Source organism: Aedes albopictus, chromosome 1 (genome assembly GCF_035046485.1).
Source record: "Aedes albopictus strain Foshan chromosome 1, AalbF5, whole genome shotgun sequence".
Lineage (NCBI taxonomy): Eukaryota > Metazoa > Arthropoda > Insecta > Diptera > Culicidae > Aedes > Aedes albopictus.
The window spans coordinates 269,828,374-269,846,899 of NC_085136.1; the positions used below are offsets into that span (position 1 = coordinate 269,828,374).

The following is an 18,526-nucleotide window of genomic DNA, read 5'->3' on the forward strand; positions in this document are numbered from 1 at the left end:
CGGCTCCGAATTTAAGATTGCGGCTGTTTAATGGAGTTTTAGGGCCTGAAACAATGCATTATTGGTATATTTGGTATGGGGATGATGTCTGGATTCCAAAAATGGCTTCTAGAATATCCAAGATGTTGGTCCAAAATCCAAGATGGTGGCTCCAAATTTAAGATGACGGCTGTTTAATGAAGTATATTTTTCGTAGGGAAGATGCCTGGACGCCAAAAATGGCGATCAGAACATCCATGATGGCAATCTTAAATCCTAAATGGCGACTTCAAATTCAAGATAGCGTCCTTTTCTTAAGAGTTTGAGGCTAAAACATTAAAAGCCAGATAAACGATATGATTTCTGATATCATGAAATGGATTTCTGTTAATTGTATGAAAGTGCACTATACACGTGTGATATACGCTTGAGTTTTATTGAAATGGGGTTTCGAAGGCACGAGAAAGGCGCCATCACCGCTAGGTGGATTAATTAGGGTTTTTTTTGAGAATTTGAGTTGGTTCTGATTAGTTGTCTGACGTTTGGGTTGTTGAGTGCGGCTTCGTTTCTTAAGAACTAGGTTGACCTGCCCTGAGAAGGAGGTCTCCTTGCCGGGTAATTGAGAAGAGTGAACGGTCCTTCTACTTGGAAGGTGGCGCTTAAGCCGTTTGCTTAGCGTAACGGGACGGATCGTTACAACGTATAATTGCCTCATTTTTTGAAAGTTGGTGAAATGTGTTAACTCTACATAACATTTTTGTAAAAACAAAATCGTTCAATTCGTTAAATTAAAAACATCAAACGTAAATCTAATTAATTATCTTTGAAATGAGCTATAGAGAATTAAAATTTAACTATAGATAACGAAGATATTAACAAATAATTTTTCCATGTTTTACGATAGTGACCCCAAACTTTTGGCCGATACACTATTTTGAGGGGTGACCCCAAACTTTCCTAGATTTTTTAGCTAAGTTCGGTAAAACGCAGTCGAAAGCTAAAAGAAAATAGGTTATATTATGGCAAAAGGTTATTGCAACCATATCCATAACAAATTGCAAATGCTCCATAGAAAATCAAAAAACGCTTCATAAAAAAATAACATATGTTCCATGAGAATGTGCCATGTTACCCATAAATAATTGAAAACGTTCCATACTTTATAAAAAATGTAGCGGTAAAACATAAAATTTTCTAATTAAAAGTGATATTTTGCACCAATAAATAATACTGAAATGCTCCATAATAAAATACAAATGCTCCATAAAAAAATAAAAATGTACCCATAGAAAATTGAATATTGTTCCATAGAAAAATTAAACTGCACCATAAAAAATTGAAATTGCACCATAGAAAATAGACAAATGCTCCATAAGTATTATCAAACTGCACCACATAAAATACAATTTGCTCCAGAAAAAAATTAAAATTCTCCATAACTTTAAACATTTGCACCACTAAAGCAGTGCAATGTAAATCAATTCGTCCCTGTCGAATTAAATTATGAGAATATGCTATCTATGGACGATTTTCAATTTTTCATGGAGCATTTCATATTTTCTATGGTGCAGTTCGATAATACTTATGAAGAATTCATCGTTTTTCTAGGGTGAAAATTCATTTTTTTATGGTGCAATTTAATTTTTCTATGGCGCAACATCCAATTTTCTATGGGTACATTTTAATTTTTTTATGGATCATTTGCATTTTTCCATGGAACATTTGTATTTTATTGTGGAGCATTTCAGTATTATTTATTGGAGCAAAATTTCACTTTTAATCAGAAAATTTTATGTTTTATCGGTACCTTTTTTATAAAGTATGAAACGTTTTCAATTATTTATGGGTAATATTGCACATTTTCATGGAACATATGTTCATTCTTTATGGAGCGCTTTTTGATTTTCTATGGAGCGTTTCTATTTGTTTATGGGTGCAATAAATAGGCTGCCGTTATATTACAGCTCTCATCTTAAAATTTGGTCGACCCAATTTCCAGCGACAATGCCGTAAGTTTATATTCATTTTTTAGAAAATTTGCCAACTTTGGGTTAAGTTTACATACAAATATTTTTGAAAAAGTTTCATTTAAACCATTTTCAAAGTTTCTTTGACTTATTATCTTTTGAATGAGACCCAGGATTTTGGAATCGGACGCAAATTGGCGGAGATATGGGCCTAAAAAATGACATGTTTTTGAGGCGGTGACCCCTTGTATGCAGTGGCATACAAGGAAGATTTATGAGGCAAAAAACATGGAAAAATTGCGAGTTTTTAAAGTCAAGTTTTCATACATTTTGAACAGGGACTTGGCTAGGGACTTGAAACGTCAAAAAACGCAGTAGGCAAGACAAAGTTTGCGGGGTACAGCTAATTTTTCATAAATTTTCAGAACAATACCTAGAATGCATCAGTTTTTGAAATTTCTTACCTATATCAAAAATAGGTTCTACACACCAAACGCTTTCAGCAATATTTTGCTGAATTTTGCCGACCTGAAGGGTCTAGCAAAATTTTTTGCTGAACTTTCAGCAAAGTTTGCTGAATTTCAAAACGTTACCGATAACACAGCGTAACAAAAATTAACTTTTTGTCTGTCTCAAGAGCAAACTTATGTGTCTCCGAAGGATTTTGGGCCGCTGAATCCGAATCCGGGCTCAGATTTGCTCTAACACGTCACAATTTTGAGCTATACCTCAATTTATAGGGCAAAATATGCGATTTTGGGCTTTTTTTGACTGCAAACCATTAAGCAAGGAAATATTTTTTTTAAGTAATCAAAAGGTTAATTGGTCACTTAACATCTAAATCAACGACTCATGCAAAATATTTCGTTTTACCAAATCGAATTTGATAGTTTTAGGCGATTTATGTTAGGTATGATATTACCCATACAAGTCACCCTCCAAAAGTTGCATGCAAGCTTTCATACTAACATAAAATGCTTAAATCTATCAAATTTGATTAGGTAAAACGAAATATTTTGCATGAGTCGTTAACTTAGATGTTAATTGACCAATTAACCTTTTGATTGCTTAAAAAAAATATTTCCACGCTTAATGGCTTGCAGTCAAAAAAGCCCAAAATCGCATATTTTGCCCTATAAATTGAGGTATAGCTCAAAATTGTGACGGATTCGGATTCAGCGGCCCAAAATCCTTCGGAGACACATAAGTTTGCTCTTGAGACAAAAAAATGTTGCGCTGTGTAATCAGCAGAGTTTCCTTAACAAATCAGCATTTTTTTCTGAATTTCAGCAAACTTATTGCTGAAACCTTCAGCTCGGCAAAATTCAGTAAAATTTGGCTGAAATCTACATTCCATTTTTGGAAATAAACAATCTTGAATCGAGACAGTCTGAAAATTCACATATCTGAGAAATAATTGATCTTTTTGTTAAAAATTGTAAAACAGTATAACACAACAATAACAACAATACTAATACGAATAAAATTTCACAAGGTCCCATACATTTTTCTCCAAGTCCAAGAAAGCTTTCTATGGATTTCTTCCAAAATAAATCCCTGGATTCCTTAATTACTCCAGGAATCTAGCCTTCAAACCTATCAAAGATTCTTTCTTAAACTACTCCGTCGGCTTTTATCGGAAATTCTTCCAGGGATACTTCAAAAAAAAAAACATCTCCTGAGCTTCCTTTAAATATTCTCTCATGAATTTCTCAAATAATTATTTTATGTTAATTTCATTGGGTGGCTTCTGAATTTTCACCAGGAATTACTTTTGATTTTTTTTTCTATGGTTCTGTTTATATATTATGTTTCCAGTTCAAAACCGAATTAGCGACATTTTTTCTTTGACTTCCGCTGCTTTTGCCTTGCGTTAAACACAATGTCGGAAGTGGTGCGCTGTATAGAGCACCAGGTGTACAATACAGCGCCCCACTTCCGACATTGTGTTTAACGCAAGGCAAAGGCAGCGGAAGTCAAAGAAAAAATGTCGCTAATTCGGTTTTGAACTGGAAACATAATAAAAATTCTCTCCGAATTTTCCACATGGTCTTTGAACAATTCTTTCAATGATTTGTTTCATAAGCTCTTCCAGTGGTTTCTTAAGAAAATTTGCCAAAGATTCCTTCAGATATTCGTTCAGGTATTTCCCAAAGATGTCGGCCAAAGATTTGTTCAGCAATGGTTCTAATACATAAATTAAAAACTCCAACATGAATGTGTCCAGGAATTTCTTCAGGGATTCATCCAGAATATCCCAAAGGAGTTCCTCCAGAGAATCTTGAATTATTACAGGGTGTCTACTACCTGGAAAAACCTGGAACACCGGGAATCCTCAGGGAATTTTATTTTACAGGGAAAACCGAGGAATACTCAGGGTAATTACTCCAATAAAATAATACATTAGATCATATAAATGAAAAGTAGTGAATTTTACTACTTGTAGATATTCTCAAAAGAAGAGTCAAAAGAAATTTCTGAATTGTTGGTGTGCATAAAAAAGTTTTCGAGTATGCAGTATTTTCTTCTTTCGAACATGAGCTTTCACTACATGTTTTTAGTAAGAACAAACTGCCAAAACAAATATTTTTCATGTAATCTGCAAGATTTTACTGGTAGCTTGTGGCTCCATGAAGACGTTAAAAATTCCAGGCATTTCGTCAGCGTTTCTTTCTGGAACTTCTCTAGAAATACCTCCCGGAAAGCCTCCCAGAATTTCTCACTAAAACACTAAAACTTCTCTCAGAGTTGCTACAGGAGTTATCCATGGGGTTTCTACTAGAATTCCTTCAAGGATTTCTTGAAGAGCTCACGAATTGCCTGCAGGAGTGCTTTCCGAGATTTTTCCATAGTTTTTTTGCAATACCTACCTTCAAGAAATTTCTATGAGCTTTCTTCAAGAGTTCCTTCTTGGTTTTCTACAGAAGTTTCAGCTGGGATATTTCTTAAAAGTTCTCACGGGGTTTATTTTGAAGTTTTACCTAAGATTTCTCTCGGAATTTCTCCTGAAATTTCTCTCAGAAGATTCCATCCGGTGTTGGTCCTGGGATGTTTCTCAAAGTTTTTCTGAGTTTACCCAGGACTTTCTCCTAAGATTTTTTTTCTGGAGTGCCTTCTAGGAGCTGTTGCCGATAATTCTCATTGAATGCTTCCGGTGATTTCTACGGTGATTCTACGGAAATTCTTCTATGGTTTCTCCAAATATTTTCAGAGAAATTTCTTCGGAGATTCCAACAGAAATTCCTAGAAGCATTGTTTTTTTTTATAAATACCTTCTAGCATGTCTTAGAAGATCCTTGCATTTTTTCACAATAATATTTCATGGATTTTTCAGAAATTCTTCCTGAAATTGTACAAAAATAACTGAAAATTTCTTAAGAATTTCTTGATGGAATTTCTTACAAATCTCTGGAGAATTATCTCAAGAAAAGAGATTTCTGGAGGAACTCTACCATTTATTCCAAAGAGAAAATACTTGGAAAATTTCTAGAGGGATTTCTAAAAAATGAGCAATCTTATACAAATGTCTTGCAGAAATCACAGACAGAAATATTCTTGAAGAAAGCCGTCAATAAATTTCTAAAGGATCCTTGAAGGATTATTTTTTAAAATATTTTTTGGAAAAACTCCTGAGAAAGAATTCTCAGAAAAAAATCCTGCAGAAATAAAAGAAAACATGAAGGAAAACTTTGGAGAACCACTTAACTGCCGTTCTTTTGTCCCATGTTATATGGGGCAATTATGCATAGAACGGCAGTTAAGAAATAAAAAAAAGAAATCTTTGAAATAATACCTGGAAGAAATGGAGAGCTCTCCGCAGGTATTCATAGAAGAATATCTTGAACATTCCTCAGCTAAGGAATAAATTCTGGAGCAATTACTGCTGGAGTAATTGTTGAGAGAAAATTTGGAAACAAAAACTTCTGAGAGAATCCTTGAAGGAAGTTCCGAAAAAATCTAGAACAATGCGTGGGGGACTATTGGAGAAACCCCTGGAGGAACTTTCAGAAGAATTGCTTGATTTTTTTTTTCAGAGCAAGTTTCAAATCAATGCCTTGAATAAATATTACTTTATTAAATACCTGAAGCAACCTCTGCAAAAAAATCAAGCAAGAATATCAGAAACAGGTTCAAGAAAAATGTCTGAAATTCTAAAGAATATTGAAAGAACCTCCGAAATTTTGTGAAAAAATCTCCTAGAATTGCATCTTTGGAAGAAACGTTTGAAAAAACGAATGTCTGACACCCTGGAGAAATTCCTGGAAAAGTTTCTTGAGAAATTTCTTGAAAATTTCTCATGATTTAAGAGAAATTCTAAAGGAAAACTCCTGGAATAATTATGATTTCGGAAATATTTGAAGATATACATGAAATGCGGAAATACATGACAGTGATTTCTGAAGAAGCCTGTTAAACAATGTTAAGGAGCATCTTGTAAGAAATTTCTTCATGAACTCCTGTAGAAGTCCCAAGAAAGATTTCTGAGGAAATTCATGAAAGAATCTGTAGAGGAACCCATGGAGAAATGTTCAAAAAAAATCATAGACAGGGATGCGTTCTGAAGGGATACTAGGAGAAATCGTTGGAGACATTTTTGCTAAAATGAAAATATTTATAAGAAATACTGCAAGGATCTTCTCACTGTAAACATTCCAGAACTGTTTTAATGAATTGTGACAACAATCCCCAAAGGAATTTCTAGCGGTGTCCCTGGAGATTTTTTTTTTTTTGAATTTTTAGATGATTCTCATGATAAAATCATTAAAAGAATTCCGAGAGCGAGAACGTCCGGTGATTACAGAAAAATTTCGTAATATAATAATGCATGACAGTACTGGAACTACCACCTGTTCATCATCATTACGTCATGATTGATCAATTATCTTCGAATGATTCTTGTCACGTTCGTCGCAACCCTTATTCTACCTAATGCTTCTGACAGGAGCCAACATCAACATATATAGTGTATCCACAATGAAATGCTTTGTGCAGTGCTTCCCAAACTGTACGCCGCGGCGCCCTAGTGCGCCATGAACATTTCGCAGGTGCGCGGCAGGCTCTTGAGCCAAATCTAAAGTAAAAAAAAAGTATAATTTAATATGGAAACATCTTTCTTTTAATTTTATGGAACTTGGAAGTACAGGTGCTCTTCGATATAACGTACAGAAAACTTTTCTCTTTGTACGTTATATCGAAGTGTACGTTATATCGAAGCAGACAAAATTTTTATATTTTTTTATGCTAGTATTGATGTATTCGACGTGAAAATAACCCCAAATAATGATGTCGGTGAAATTCATAAAAACAATAATGAAAAACATGGGTTTTCACGAAAAACTCATTCCGTTTTTTGTGCTTCGATATAACGTACATTTTGCTTCGATATAACGTACACAAAATTTTTCCCCAAATTGCGCTAATTTTGGGTAACAAGGCTAATGCTGCAATACAGCATTGATTTGAGTGATTTCGTAGATTATCTGGTGGTTATTACTGGAAAAAACGAAATTTTTCAATGGTGTACGTTATATCGAAGCAAAATGTACGTTATATCGAATTCGCTATACCGAGGGTACGCTATATCGAGGGTACGTTATATCGAAGAATACCTGTATTGCTTCACAACACCTTTCCAAAATTTATACCAATCTTCGAATATTCTGTGGAACTTCTGGATTGAGTTTTAACAAATTTTATAATTTTGGGAGTTTTAAGAAATTTTTGATAAAATTCTAAAATTGACTTTTGGATTTCCAATACTTCGGTTGAGTTTTCGATTCTATCAACTGCTTGTAATAAAAAAAAGTATTTTGAAAATCTTATGAAAGCACCTATTTTGAATCTCTTTCCAGAAAAATTTCAGTCAGTCTGCCGGTCTATATATTGTCTCCTGCTTTTTGGGAAGACATATCACAAATTGTCGGTTTTGTGCAAGTAGGTCATATCTCAAAATTGATTATATGACAAACTTGCAAGAATCCTGAAATGGCCGCCACAATGGCCGACTTTGGCACCTACTCACGATTTCGAGCGCACAAATCTCTCCGTAAACAAAGCCAGCGCACCTGATCTTCTTATTTTAAGCTTATTACAAGTGAGCAAGAACAGAACGATAAAATGCACTGTTCTTTGAAGCTTGCTTCTTGCGTCTGAAGTTGAAGCGGGATTTCAAGACGTTTGTCCTTCAAGATCTTGAGGGAAAATGATAGAAAACTATGTAACTTTTGATTTCATCAAGGCCGAATCAGAAGTGCTTTCAGGAACGCGAGATTAAGATCAACTTTTTCGATGGTCGTTCAGTAATAGTCATCCAAACTTCAATTAGAAGACCCAAGCAAGGATCGGTATATTCGCCTCACTCCATTCATATTCACTCCTCTTTGCTGAAGCTAATCGAGAAAGATGCAGCAAACGGATCGTCGTGATCAAACACGCAACCCCATCACCAGTGGGAAGCGATGAGCCAGCTGCTTGACATGAATATTCGTTGCCATTCGTCGCAGTTTGGATCGCAAGCGAATGAATGAATGGCGAATGGTGAAGAATACTGGTGAGTGATTGAAGTGGCTATTATCATAAGTAGAAGAGAATTTCTGCATGTAATGCATACATTTTTACTGTATTGTTGTTGAAATGCTAGATTAGCAAAGAAAATAATTCGAAAACATCAAAAATTCGTATACACAATATCAATTGCATCACTCACGAATCGCATTCGCTTGCGATGCGAATGTGGACGAATGAGTAATTTCCAAGTGTGGCTTCCCACCGTTCGCCGGAGTTTGCGGTCGTCGCTGACAAGCATACACACGAATATAAAGCGACAACCGTTCGCTGCTGACTGTCTTCGAATGTGGAAGAAGATTAAAAGTGGAAATCAGGAACCCTGGACCCAAGTAACAATGATAGCTGAATAAAAGCTTGATCAGCCAAAATTTGCAAAATCTAGCCTAAGAACAGTTTATTCAGCCGTTGTACAGCAATAATATTTGTTGGGATAGCCCTTCAAGCTTAAAAAAAGACATGGATACGTTTAATGCTTCCAGTGAGCTATTCGCTCTTTGAAGGAAGCACGACACTAAACAACGGACAGCAAAACTTTTCCTGCCAGCTGTGGTGGGAATCGAACCCACGCCTCTCAGCATGATGCGACTAAATGCTTGGTGACACTAGCCGTACGACCACGAAGCCATAATAATCAAACACATGGTAACAATAATCAAATACCTTTGAAAGTTTTGTAAATCCCGCAAAAATCTAAGATTTTTTTTTTAAATTCCGTAAAACTCTCAATTCAGCCGGAATTATCAAAGTTTTGCAAAAGTTCCACTGTTTTTGGTTGAATATTTGTTTAGTTTGTGCCATAAATAAATATGATATTTGAAATCGAACACATATTTATGAAATTCTTAAGCCTTTTATTATTTTAAAACATGTGGAGTAACCAAATTTTATTTGGGTTTTGAGCAAACATGATACTGAAAATTCTTCACAATTTTGCATTTAAATTTTTGAGCTGAAGAAGGTAAAAACAAAGGTTGGTGTGCCACGAAATTTACGAAAATTTCAAAAAGCGCCTTGATAGCCTAAAGTTTGGGAACCTCTGGCTTTGTGGATACACAAATGTTTACATACAAGATGTTGGATTTTTTAAAATGGCGATCTCGCACCATAGTGATTCTTGTTATACCTTGCTTATCATACCTACAATTACAATTGCATTTAAAAAAACATATCTCAAAACACATAAGAACTTTGCACCAAACTGTCATTAGTAAAATACACGAGTAAAAAGTACGAACGTGTTCAAAACTCTTCCGAAAACAAAAGTCCACGTTTCGCGATTTACGTTGTATTGTCGTGTCAGCCCCAGGATTCCGCCCGGTTACAACAATATTCTTGCTCAAATAGTAAGTAGATAATTGCGCAAAAATATAAATTCTAATTTTTGCCTACCTCGTACTCCAAGTGTACTGGAAAGGGTATATGTTCACCCCAAAAATGACTTCTTGATGGGCTTTCAAAGGTCGAGACACATATACGAATCTACTCAGCTGAACGAATTGAGGTGATGTCTGTGTGTGTATGTGTGTATATTCACATCACTTTTTGGAAGTAAACCTCAACCGATTTTGATGACCGATGGTTCATTCGACGCGGAATCTGGTCCCATTGTTTCCTATTGAAAATGGTTCGGATCGGTTAAGCCGTTCCGGAGTTTTATTGCCATTTAGGTGTTCTGGACCGTTGCCCCAGAAAGGGGTCAAATAGGGGTCAAAAATGCTACAAACCCATGCATGCGATACATCAAACCGCGGCATTTCCGATATCCTCTTGAACGTTAAGCAGGACAATAGTCTCAGACCATATCTGAAGCGGTAGTGTTCCAGAACCGATTCCGGGTGTCCCACCGAAAGTGGCCAAATATAAAGATAAACCAAACCCATGCATGCGACACATCACATGCTGATGAACGATAAGCAGAAAAGTGGTCTCAGACCATATGTGAACTGCAGTGTTCCGGAACCGGTTCCGGGTGTCTCACAGAAAGTGGTCAAATATAAAAGCGAATCAAACCCATGCATGCAACACACTAGAGATGGGCAATCAGATCCGGACCCGTTCAAAAGTGAGCCGTGGATCTTTTACAGAGAGAGCCGGGTCACTAGTTTACATGCTTCTGTGAGAAAGAGCCTAAAAGAATCGATAGGTTTAACCAGTAATATTCCGGAACCGGTCAAATGTAGAAGGCAATCAAATCCATGCACGCAGCACATAATATGACGGCTTTTTTGATAACCTGAAGAAAGGTCAGCCGAAAAATAGTCTCAGACCACATCTCAGACTACAGGTAGCGTCCCGGAACCGGTTTAGGGTATCCCGCCGGAACTGATCAAATGAAGATGTGAACCAAATCCAAACATGCGACACGTCAAATGCCTTTTCGATTACCTGATGAATGGTTTGCTAGAAAATAGTCTCAGATCACATAAAAGACTACCGGTAGTGTTCCAGAGCCAGTTCCGGGTGTCCCGTCGGCCGATTGTCAAGATGAAATCTGATGAACAGTTAGCATATGTTCTGAGAAATTCTACAAATATAATCTGACATATTTAGGACAATTGATTTTGGATTCGGGTGTCCCACCGGGAGTGGTAAAATGTAAAATGAAACAAAACCCATGCAAACTACATCAAAAAGCAGCGTTTTTGATAACCTAATGACGGTTAGTAAGAAAATCTGGTCTTAGACCATTTTCGGGACAACCGGTAGTGTCCCGGAATCGGTTCTGGGTGCTCAGCCAGAAGTGGTCAAATAGTAAAGTGAAAGAAACCCATCCATGCGTTACATCAAATCACGGCTTTTTATGTTACCTGATGAACGTTAATGAACGAAATAGCTTTTTACCGTATTTGGGACAATCGGTAGCTTCATGAATGTGGTTCCGGGTATTCCGGCGGAAGAGGTCAAACGTAACAGTGAACCAAACCCATGCATGCGATATATCGGCTTTTTTGGTAATATATAAACGGTTAGCAAGAAAATGGTCTCAGACTACATTTAAAACTACCGATAGTGTTCCTGAACCGGTTACGGGTGTCCCGCCGGAAGTTGTCAGATATAACCAAACACATCATAGAGCCACATCACATCGCGTCTTTTTCGATTATCTGATGAACAGTTTGCAAGAAAACGTTCTCAAACCACATTTGAGATTTCCGGTAGAACTCCGAAACCGCTTCAGTTTGTCCCGCCGGATTTGGTCAGATATAATTGTGAACCAAACCCATGCATATGACAACAAATCCACTATTATCAGGACTCAGGAACACTTCGACCTACGTCAATGGAAGATCATATGTACGTATTTGACGAGAAAGGCACTACCACCACTAGGTGGATTAATCCGGTTTTTTCTATAGTTTTGCGTTGCCTCACTGCACATCAAAGTGAAAAAATACCGTAGATTGTTATTTGAATGACTGTACATAATATCTTTATTTTGTTATTTTGTGGTATTTTAGATTGAAATCAAAAACGGAATGATCTACTGGAGGAACGCCGAAGATCTGTCACATCACAAGTAAGAACGAACTCACCTTATCTACAGGCATTGAAGGGCACGCTCTACACAGATTCCAAAATGATCCGATCATGAAGGCTGGTTTTCTTGGATAAACAGGTCACACACAGGAAAAAAGAAAATGGGCTCGCACACACACGCGCGCGCGAATAGCCCTCACAGACACTTGCTCGCACACACCCTCCTGGAAGAGGGGGCGCACTTTACTGGGTGTGCTGATCTGGCGACAAAGAGGGGTAGGATTCGGTCTGTCCAACCGGTTCGTTGTTTGCACCCCCGACTGCGACGTCGACGTCTGTGAGGATGATGAATCTGTTGTACTTAGCAGTCGGATTTACTGTCGTTGCTGCCCGTTGGACGGGGTTCCCCTTTTGGTTGGTTTGAAGAACTCGAGGGCGGCGATTACGTGCTGGGAAAGTGCAAAGCCGTTTACAGGTCGCCGATGCTAATCCGAGTTTATCGATTTTGCTCGTTCGTGGAAGCACTCCGGAATTAAACGCCGGACACCGGGACTGGGACGTTCAGCGAACCATTAAATGAGATCATTTTTGCACTTTCGCACCGTTTGCTTCGCGGTGGTTACGAACGACGAACTCTTTCGAAATAATCCTTTTTAAATTCACTGCGACAGAGCCGACAAAGGCCGTAATGGGAAAATTCCTTCAAGCACTTTTTTCTTCAAACTGAAACACTGACACGCACTTTTTCCCCTATAGGTATTCACCACATTTTGTCCCCTCTGTACTGCACCCACCTGTACCGCAGGGACTCCTGAACACTGGCCGACCCTTCGGTCCTATCCTTTACACCTTGTTTCGTCTCGGACTCCTGGCAGACAGAAATACCCAATCGATAAATTTTCTTCCGAATACACACTTATTGGTGAACCACTTTTGCTTCTTCGTCTTCTTCCGTTTTGCGTCTTCCGCTTACACGACGTTTTCTCTCGCTCTAGCGCACGAAGCGAAAGTGCCTATTTTCTCACTTCCACGGTGATTGGACACATTCAGCCTGCAAAGGAAGAGGAAAATTGTCCGAAAGAAAAATCCTTAAGTAATCGTCCACCGGGGACCACACGGTTTTTCCAACCGGAAGAATATCACACTTTTCAACTCGCGGAATATCCTTCACCAAAGCGCACACTTTTTCACGTTTTTCCAATCCCCTATCTGCAGTGCAGGTATCGATTGTGGAAAATTCTATTGCAAAGAAAAAGGAGAGGAAATTCACACACCAGACAGACCAGACCAGACGGACGAGACTGATGATGACGGCGATGTTGCACGGTTAGTGGCTGGAGAGAAATTGAACGTTGCGAAAGGACCAGTCCTTGCAGGATGGTGTTTGTCGGTCGGTCGACTATCCGAAAGGAAAAGGTGAACCCATACACTTGTGCAAATCCGATAGTGTGTGGACGAGGATAAAAGTTCCGTCCCTTCGTTATGCGGACGACGACGACGGTGCGACGCCTACCTACCTAGTACAGCAGCAGCTGTGAATCGTGTGAGACGATGGAAAATGCGGAGGGTGGAAAATCGATACCCTTGTTTTCCATCGTTGGAGTTGGGTTGTGTTGGTGAGGAATGCCAAAGCTTTTATCTGACGTGGGGCTGGTGCACTTGCTGTCAGGTTATAATGTCAAAGTCAGACTGAGGGTAGGGGGATGGTGAAAATTACTCGTAATAGATAGTAGTAGATGTAGTTTCTTAAATTAATAAAAATTTGATGCAATGGTTGATTTCAATGATTTCAGTACATTTAGTAATCCCACGCTTACAAATTCAAGAAGCATTATTTGATTTATTTGATTAATTTTATTTAGTATCTTATTCAAGAATTCACATGTAACAATTTGTCAACAATTCTGCCTTCATAGTAATTGAAAACGATGACATCCTGCCAACAATCATGCTGTTTTGCTTACAGGGAGCAGGCATATTTTTTTTTTGTTTTCTTCCAAACCATGCGGGGGGAATCTTCTCTACAGACACTTAGACAGGGTGGTCCAGGTGGGTAGTGTGGAGTTAGGGAACGTCTCCTACACAGCAAGTATATCAAGAACTGACGTCAGGACCTATCGTGGCGCCAACATCGACTCTGACCACTATCTGGTGATGGTCAAACTGCGCCCAAAACTCTCCGTCATCAACAATGTACGGTACCGGCGACCGCCACGGTACAACCTAGAGCGACTGAAGCAATCGGATGTCGCCTCAGCATACGCGCAGAATCTCGAAGCCGCGTTGCCAGACGAGGGCGAGCTCGATGGGGCCCCTCTAGAGGACTGCTGGAGTACAGTGAAAGCAGCCATCAACGACGCAGCCGAGAGCACCATCGGGTACGTGGAACGAAATCGACGGAACGAATGGTTCGACGAAGAGTGCAGAACGGTTTTGGAGGAGGAGAAGAACGCAGCGCGTGCGGTAATGCTGCAGCAAGGGACTCGACAGAACGTGGAACGTTATAAACAGAAGCGGAAACAGCAGACCTGCCTCTTTCGGGAGAAAAAGCGCCGCCTGGCAGAAGCGGAGTGTGAAGAAATGGAACTGCTGTGTCGTTCCCAAGAAACACGCAAGTTCTATCAGAAACTCAACGCATCCCACAACGGCTTCGTGCCGCGAGCCGAAATATGCAGGGATAAAGACGGAAGCCTCTTGACAGACGGACGTTAGGTGATCGACAGGTGGAAGCAGCACTTCGATCAGCACCTGAACGGTGTGGTGAACGTAGGCACCGGAGCCCACGGCAGCGGAGGAAACGACGACGCCAGGGCAGCAGAGGACGGAGATGAACCAACTCCCACGCTAAGGGAAGTTAAGGATACCATTCACCAGCTCAAAACCAACAAAGCAGCTGGTAAGGATGGTATCGCAGCTGAACTCATGATAGGCCCAGAAAAGTTGGCCACCTGTCTGCATCGGCTGATAGTCAGGATCTGACTATCTGAGAAACCGAACAGCTACCGGAGGAGTGGAAGGAGGGTGTAATCTGCCCCATTCACAAGAAAGGCGACCATTTGGAATGTGAGAACTTCAGGGCGATCACTATTTTTTTTTTTCCTTCTAAACCACAGGGGGATAATCTGCTCAACAGACACCCTAACAGAAGGTTAGGGTAGTGTAGGTCTGACAGGCCGTCTTATACAACAAAAGTAAAATCCAGGACTACTCTCTCCTCGTACCCACTAAACCATTCCTATGGTCGCCAAACCCTACGTCTCTCCGGAACCACCAAGAAGGTATTGCTTCAGAGAGGGGCTAGTGCACATCGCACCCACAAGGTTAGCTGCGTAGCCTGCAGCAACGAACATCGATGACTCGCTTTGGAGAGTCCATCACGGTAGCATGCTGGCGCTTAGCCAGTTTCCCGAGTGGTCCTCGCCACTCCCTTTGTCCTCGGAAGGCGGGCAGGGTCAACCCCGCCCGCGCCCTACTGCTGAGCGGACATCAAGAACTGATGCCCACGTGCAACCCGATCTGACTTGCCCGTAAGGAAGAGTATCACTACCCTTCAGGCCCTATCAGATGCACCCGTAGGTTGCAGACAGCAGGATCTCACCTACCCCGACCCTTGCCTGGGACCCCTTTTCAACCGCGGGCTCGGATCCAACCCAGTAGACTGACGCCACGACAGCACCGCTACCGGGACTTCCTCTCTGCGGCCACTTAATCGTTGTAAGGGTCGATCTCGACCGCAGGGCACCGGTATGACCTACGAAGCCGACTTCGAACCCCTGGACCACCTCTTGTACTGCATCTGGACTAGCCACTCTCCGAGTCCACGCGCCACCTCCTCTGTAGTTCCCAGACGATATGGGTGATAGCCGTTGAAACGGCGTTCCAGCCAAACTCATCCCTACACATCCTCTGGACCAAGTTGTCCGGGTTTATGTCCTCCCCGCATGTGGCAAGCATGCGGTCACGCATTGTGCGAAAACGCGGGCACACGAACAAAACGTGTTCCGCCGTTTCCTCTAAACCATTGCACGCTGGGCATTCGGGAGAATCCGCATGCCCGAAACGGTGTAGATACTGTCGGAAGCAACCATGACCTGTAAGGACCTGTGTCAGGTGGAATGTAACTTCCCCATGGCGCCTATTAATCCAACTATCTACCCTCGGTATCAACTTATGGGTCCACCTTCCTTTGGTGGAACTGTCCCACGCGCGCTGCCATTTGACCATGGAGGTCATCCTGGCAGTCCTGCGTATGCCTCTTGTGCCGCGCATTTCGAAGCACTTCATGTCCTCACTGATAAGAATGCTGATAGGCACCATACCAGTAATGACGCAGAGAGCGTCGTGTGACACGGTACGTGCTCGCAACCCTCAGGCACATAAGCCTGTAAGTACTTTCCAGCTTCCGTCGGTAGCATTCAGTACTTAGCGCGGAGCCCCATGCCGGGCCGCCATACCTAAGTATGGACATAGCAACACTAGCCAGAAGCTTGCGCTTACTGGCGTACACCGCAGAGCTATTGGACATCATCCGGGACAGTGCCGCAATAGCTGTGGAGGCTCTTTTACAGGCATAATCGACGTGGCTACCGAAGGTAAGCTTATCGTCGATCATCACGCCCAAGTGTTTGACGGAGCGCTTTGACAGGATAGTACACTCTCCTACACTGATCTCCGTCTGCTGCTCCGACTTCAGGTTGTTAACAACCGTCACCTCTGTCTTGTGGTGAGCCAGCTCCAGTTTCCTGGACCGCATCCACGCCTCCACAACCTTGATCGAGTGGTTGATAGTAAACTTTACCTCCTCGATCGTTTCACCGTAGACTTCGAGCGTAATGTCGTCGGCAAATCCGACAATCACCACTCCCACTGGATGCTCTAACCTCAACACCTCGTCGTACATGACATTCCATAACACCGGACCCAGGATGGAACCTTGCGGGACTCCTGAGGTTATGTGAAAGCACTTCCGACCCACCTCCGTGTCGTAGACTAGTACACGATTCTGAAAGTAACTTCCGAGAATCTTGTACAGGTACTCCGGTATCCCCAGACGCAAGAGCGCATCGGCAATAGCAGACCAGCTGGCGCTATTAAACGCATTCCTTACATCCAGAGTCACTACCGCGCAAAAGCGAATTCCCCTCCTCTTAGGCTCGAGTGCTTTCTCGGCGGTTTTTGTAACCGACAAGATAGCGTCTACGGTGGACCTCCCCTTCCGGAAGCCGTACTGGTTACTCGAAAGACCATTTTCACCCTCGGTGAACCGCAACATTCTATTGAGGATGATCTTTTCGAGCACCTTCCCCGCCGTGTCAATCAAGCATATTGGTCTATATGCCGACGGGTCTCCGGGTGGTTTCCCCGCCTTTGGTAATAGTACCAGGCTCTGCCTCTTCCAAGCTTCTGGGAAAACTCCCTCGTCCAGGCATTTCTGCATAGCAGACCTGAACATCTCGGGAGCCTCTGCAATGGCTACTTTTAAGGCCAGGTTCGGAACTCCGTCCGGACCTGGGGCCTTACCTACGCTAAGGGACTTAGCTATCCCCACAAGTTCCACATCGGTGACCCTATTTGAATGCTACAAAGTGCTATCCCAGATCATCTTCCGTCGTCTGTCACCTAAAACGAATGAGTTCGTGGGAAGTAATCAAGCCGACCTCATCGACAGCCGGTCGATAACGGACCAGATCTTTATTGTACGGCAAATCCTCCAGAAATGCCGTGAATACCAGGTCCCAACGCATCACCTGTTCATCGACTTCAAAGCGGCAAACAACAGTATCGACCGCGCAGAGCCATGGAGAATCATGGACGAAAACGGTTTTCCTGGGAAGCTGACTAGACTGATTAAAGCAACGATGGACGGTGTGCAAAACTGCGTACCGTAAACCGGGGTCAAATTGATCAGCGGGGTAAAATTGATCATTCGGGTACTACATTGTAATTCCATACTAGGAACTCTTAAGCGTCGTGATGATCTTAAACTTTTTACGTCATCTGGTTCGTAGCTGTCTAGAGATGAGTAAAAACTTTTAGTTTTTACAAAAAAGTTAGTTCTGCCTTATTTTTTTAGGAATTTGCAATGCATGTCCCACTTAGCTGAAATCATTGCTACTAAACAATCGATTGGTAATAGGACTTCCCGTATATTCTCTGTTCTAACATTTTTGTGGAGCCTTGGTTGGGAAGTTATGTAGCTAATCGGAACATGAAATAGTTATAAATAAATTCATTTTATAATGAAATAGTCATTTATTGTGATAGAAATCACTTATTTCAAATGAAATTGCCTACCTTTAGGCGTTTAAGGGGAAATTTCAAAATTTAATGTTGCATTTAAAGTATTAAATTCACTAGTTGTAAGATTTTAAACGCGATATTCGGTTTTAGAAGAGCAAATTAAGCGGAGAAGGAAATTTTCCTTTCCAACCGATGCTTAATTGTATACTGATCAATTTCGCCGCAAAGTGGCATTTCCAATTTTTTGATATTTGGAGTTATTTAACTTAAAGTTTAAATTTGTTGAACAAAATTCT

The 18,526-nt window shown here is 40.8% G+C and overlaps 1 protein-coding gene across 7 annotated transcripts in view; it reads right to left on the bottom strand.

Moving 5' to 3' along the window:
- LOC109429334 (serine/arginine repetitive matrix protein 1) overlaps nt 1-13,670 on the bottom strand; it is a 497,632-nt gene extending 483,962 nt beyond the window's left edge. For 5 of the 7 annotated variants that reach the window (XM_062846752.1, XM_062846754.1, XM_062846753.1 and 2 more), the window contains exon 1: nt 12,047-13,670. In XM_062846752.1, the coding sequence (XP_062702736.1) occupies nt 12,047-12,103 (57 nt within the window). In that variant the 5' untranslated portion in view covers nt 12,104-13,670. The remainder of the gene's footprint in view (nt 1-12,046) is intronic. The other 2 variants (XM_062846750.1, XM_062846749.1) reach the window with 2 other exon arrangements.
- Nucleotides 13,671-18,526: the final 4,856 nt, after the last annotated feature.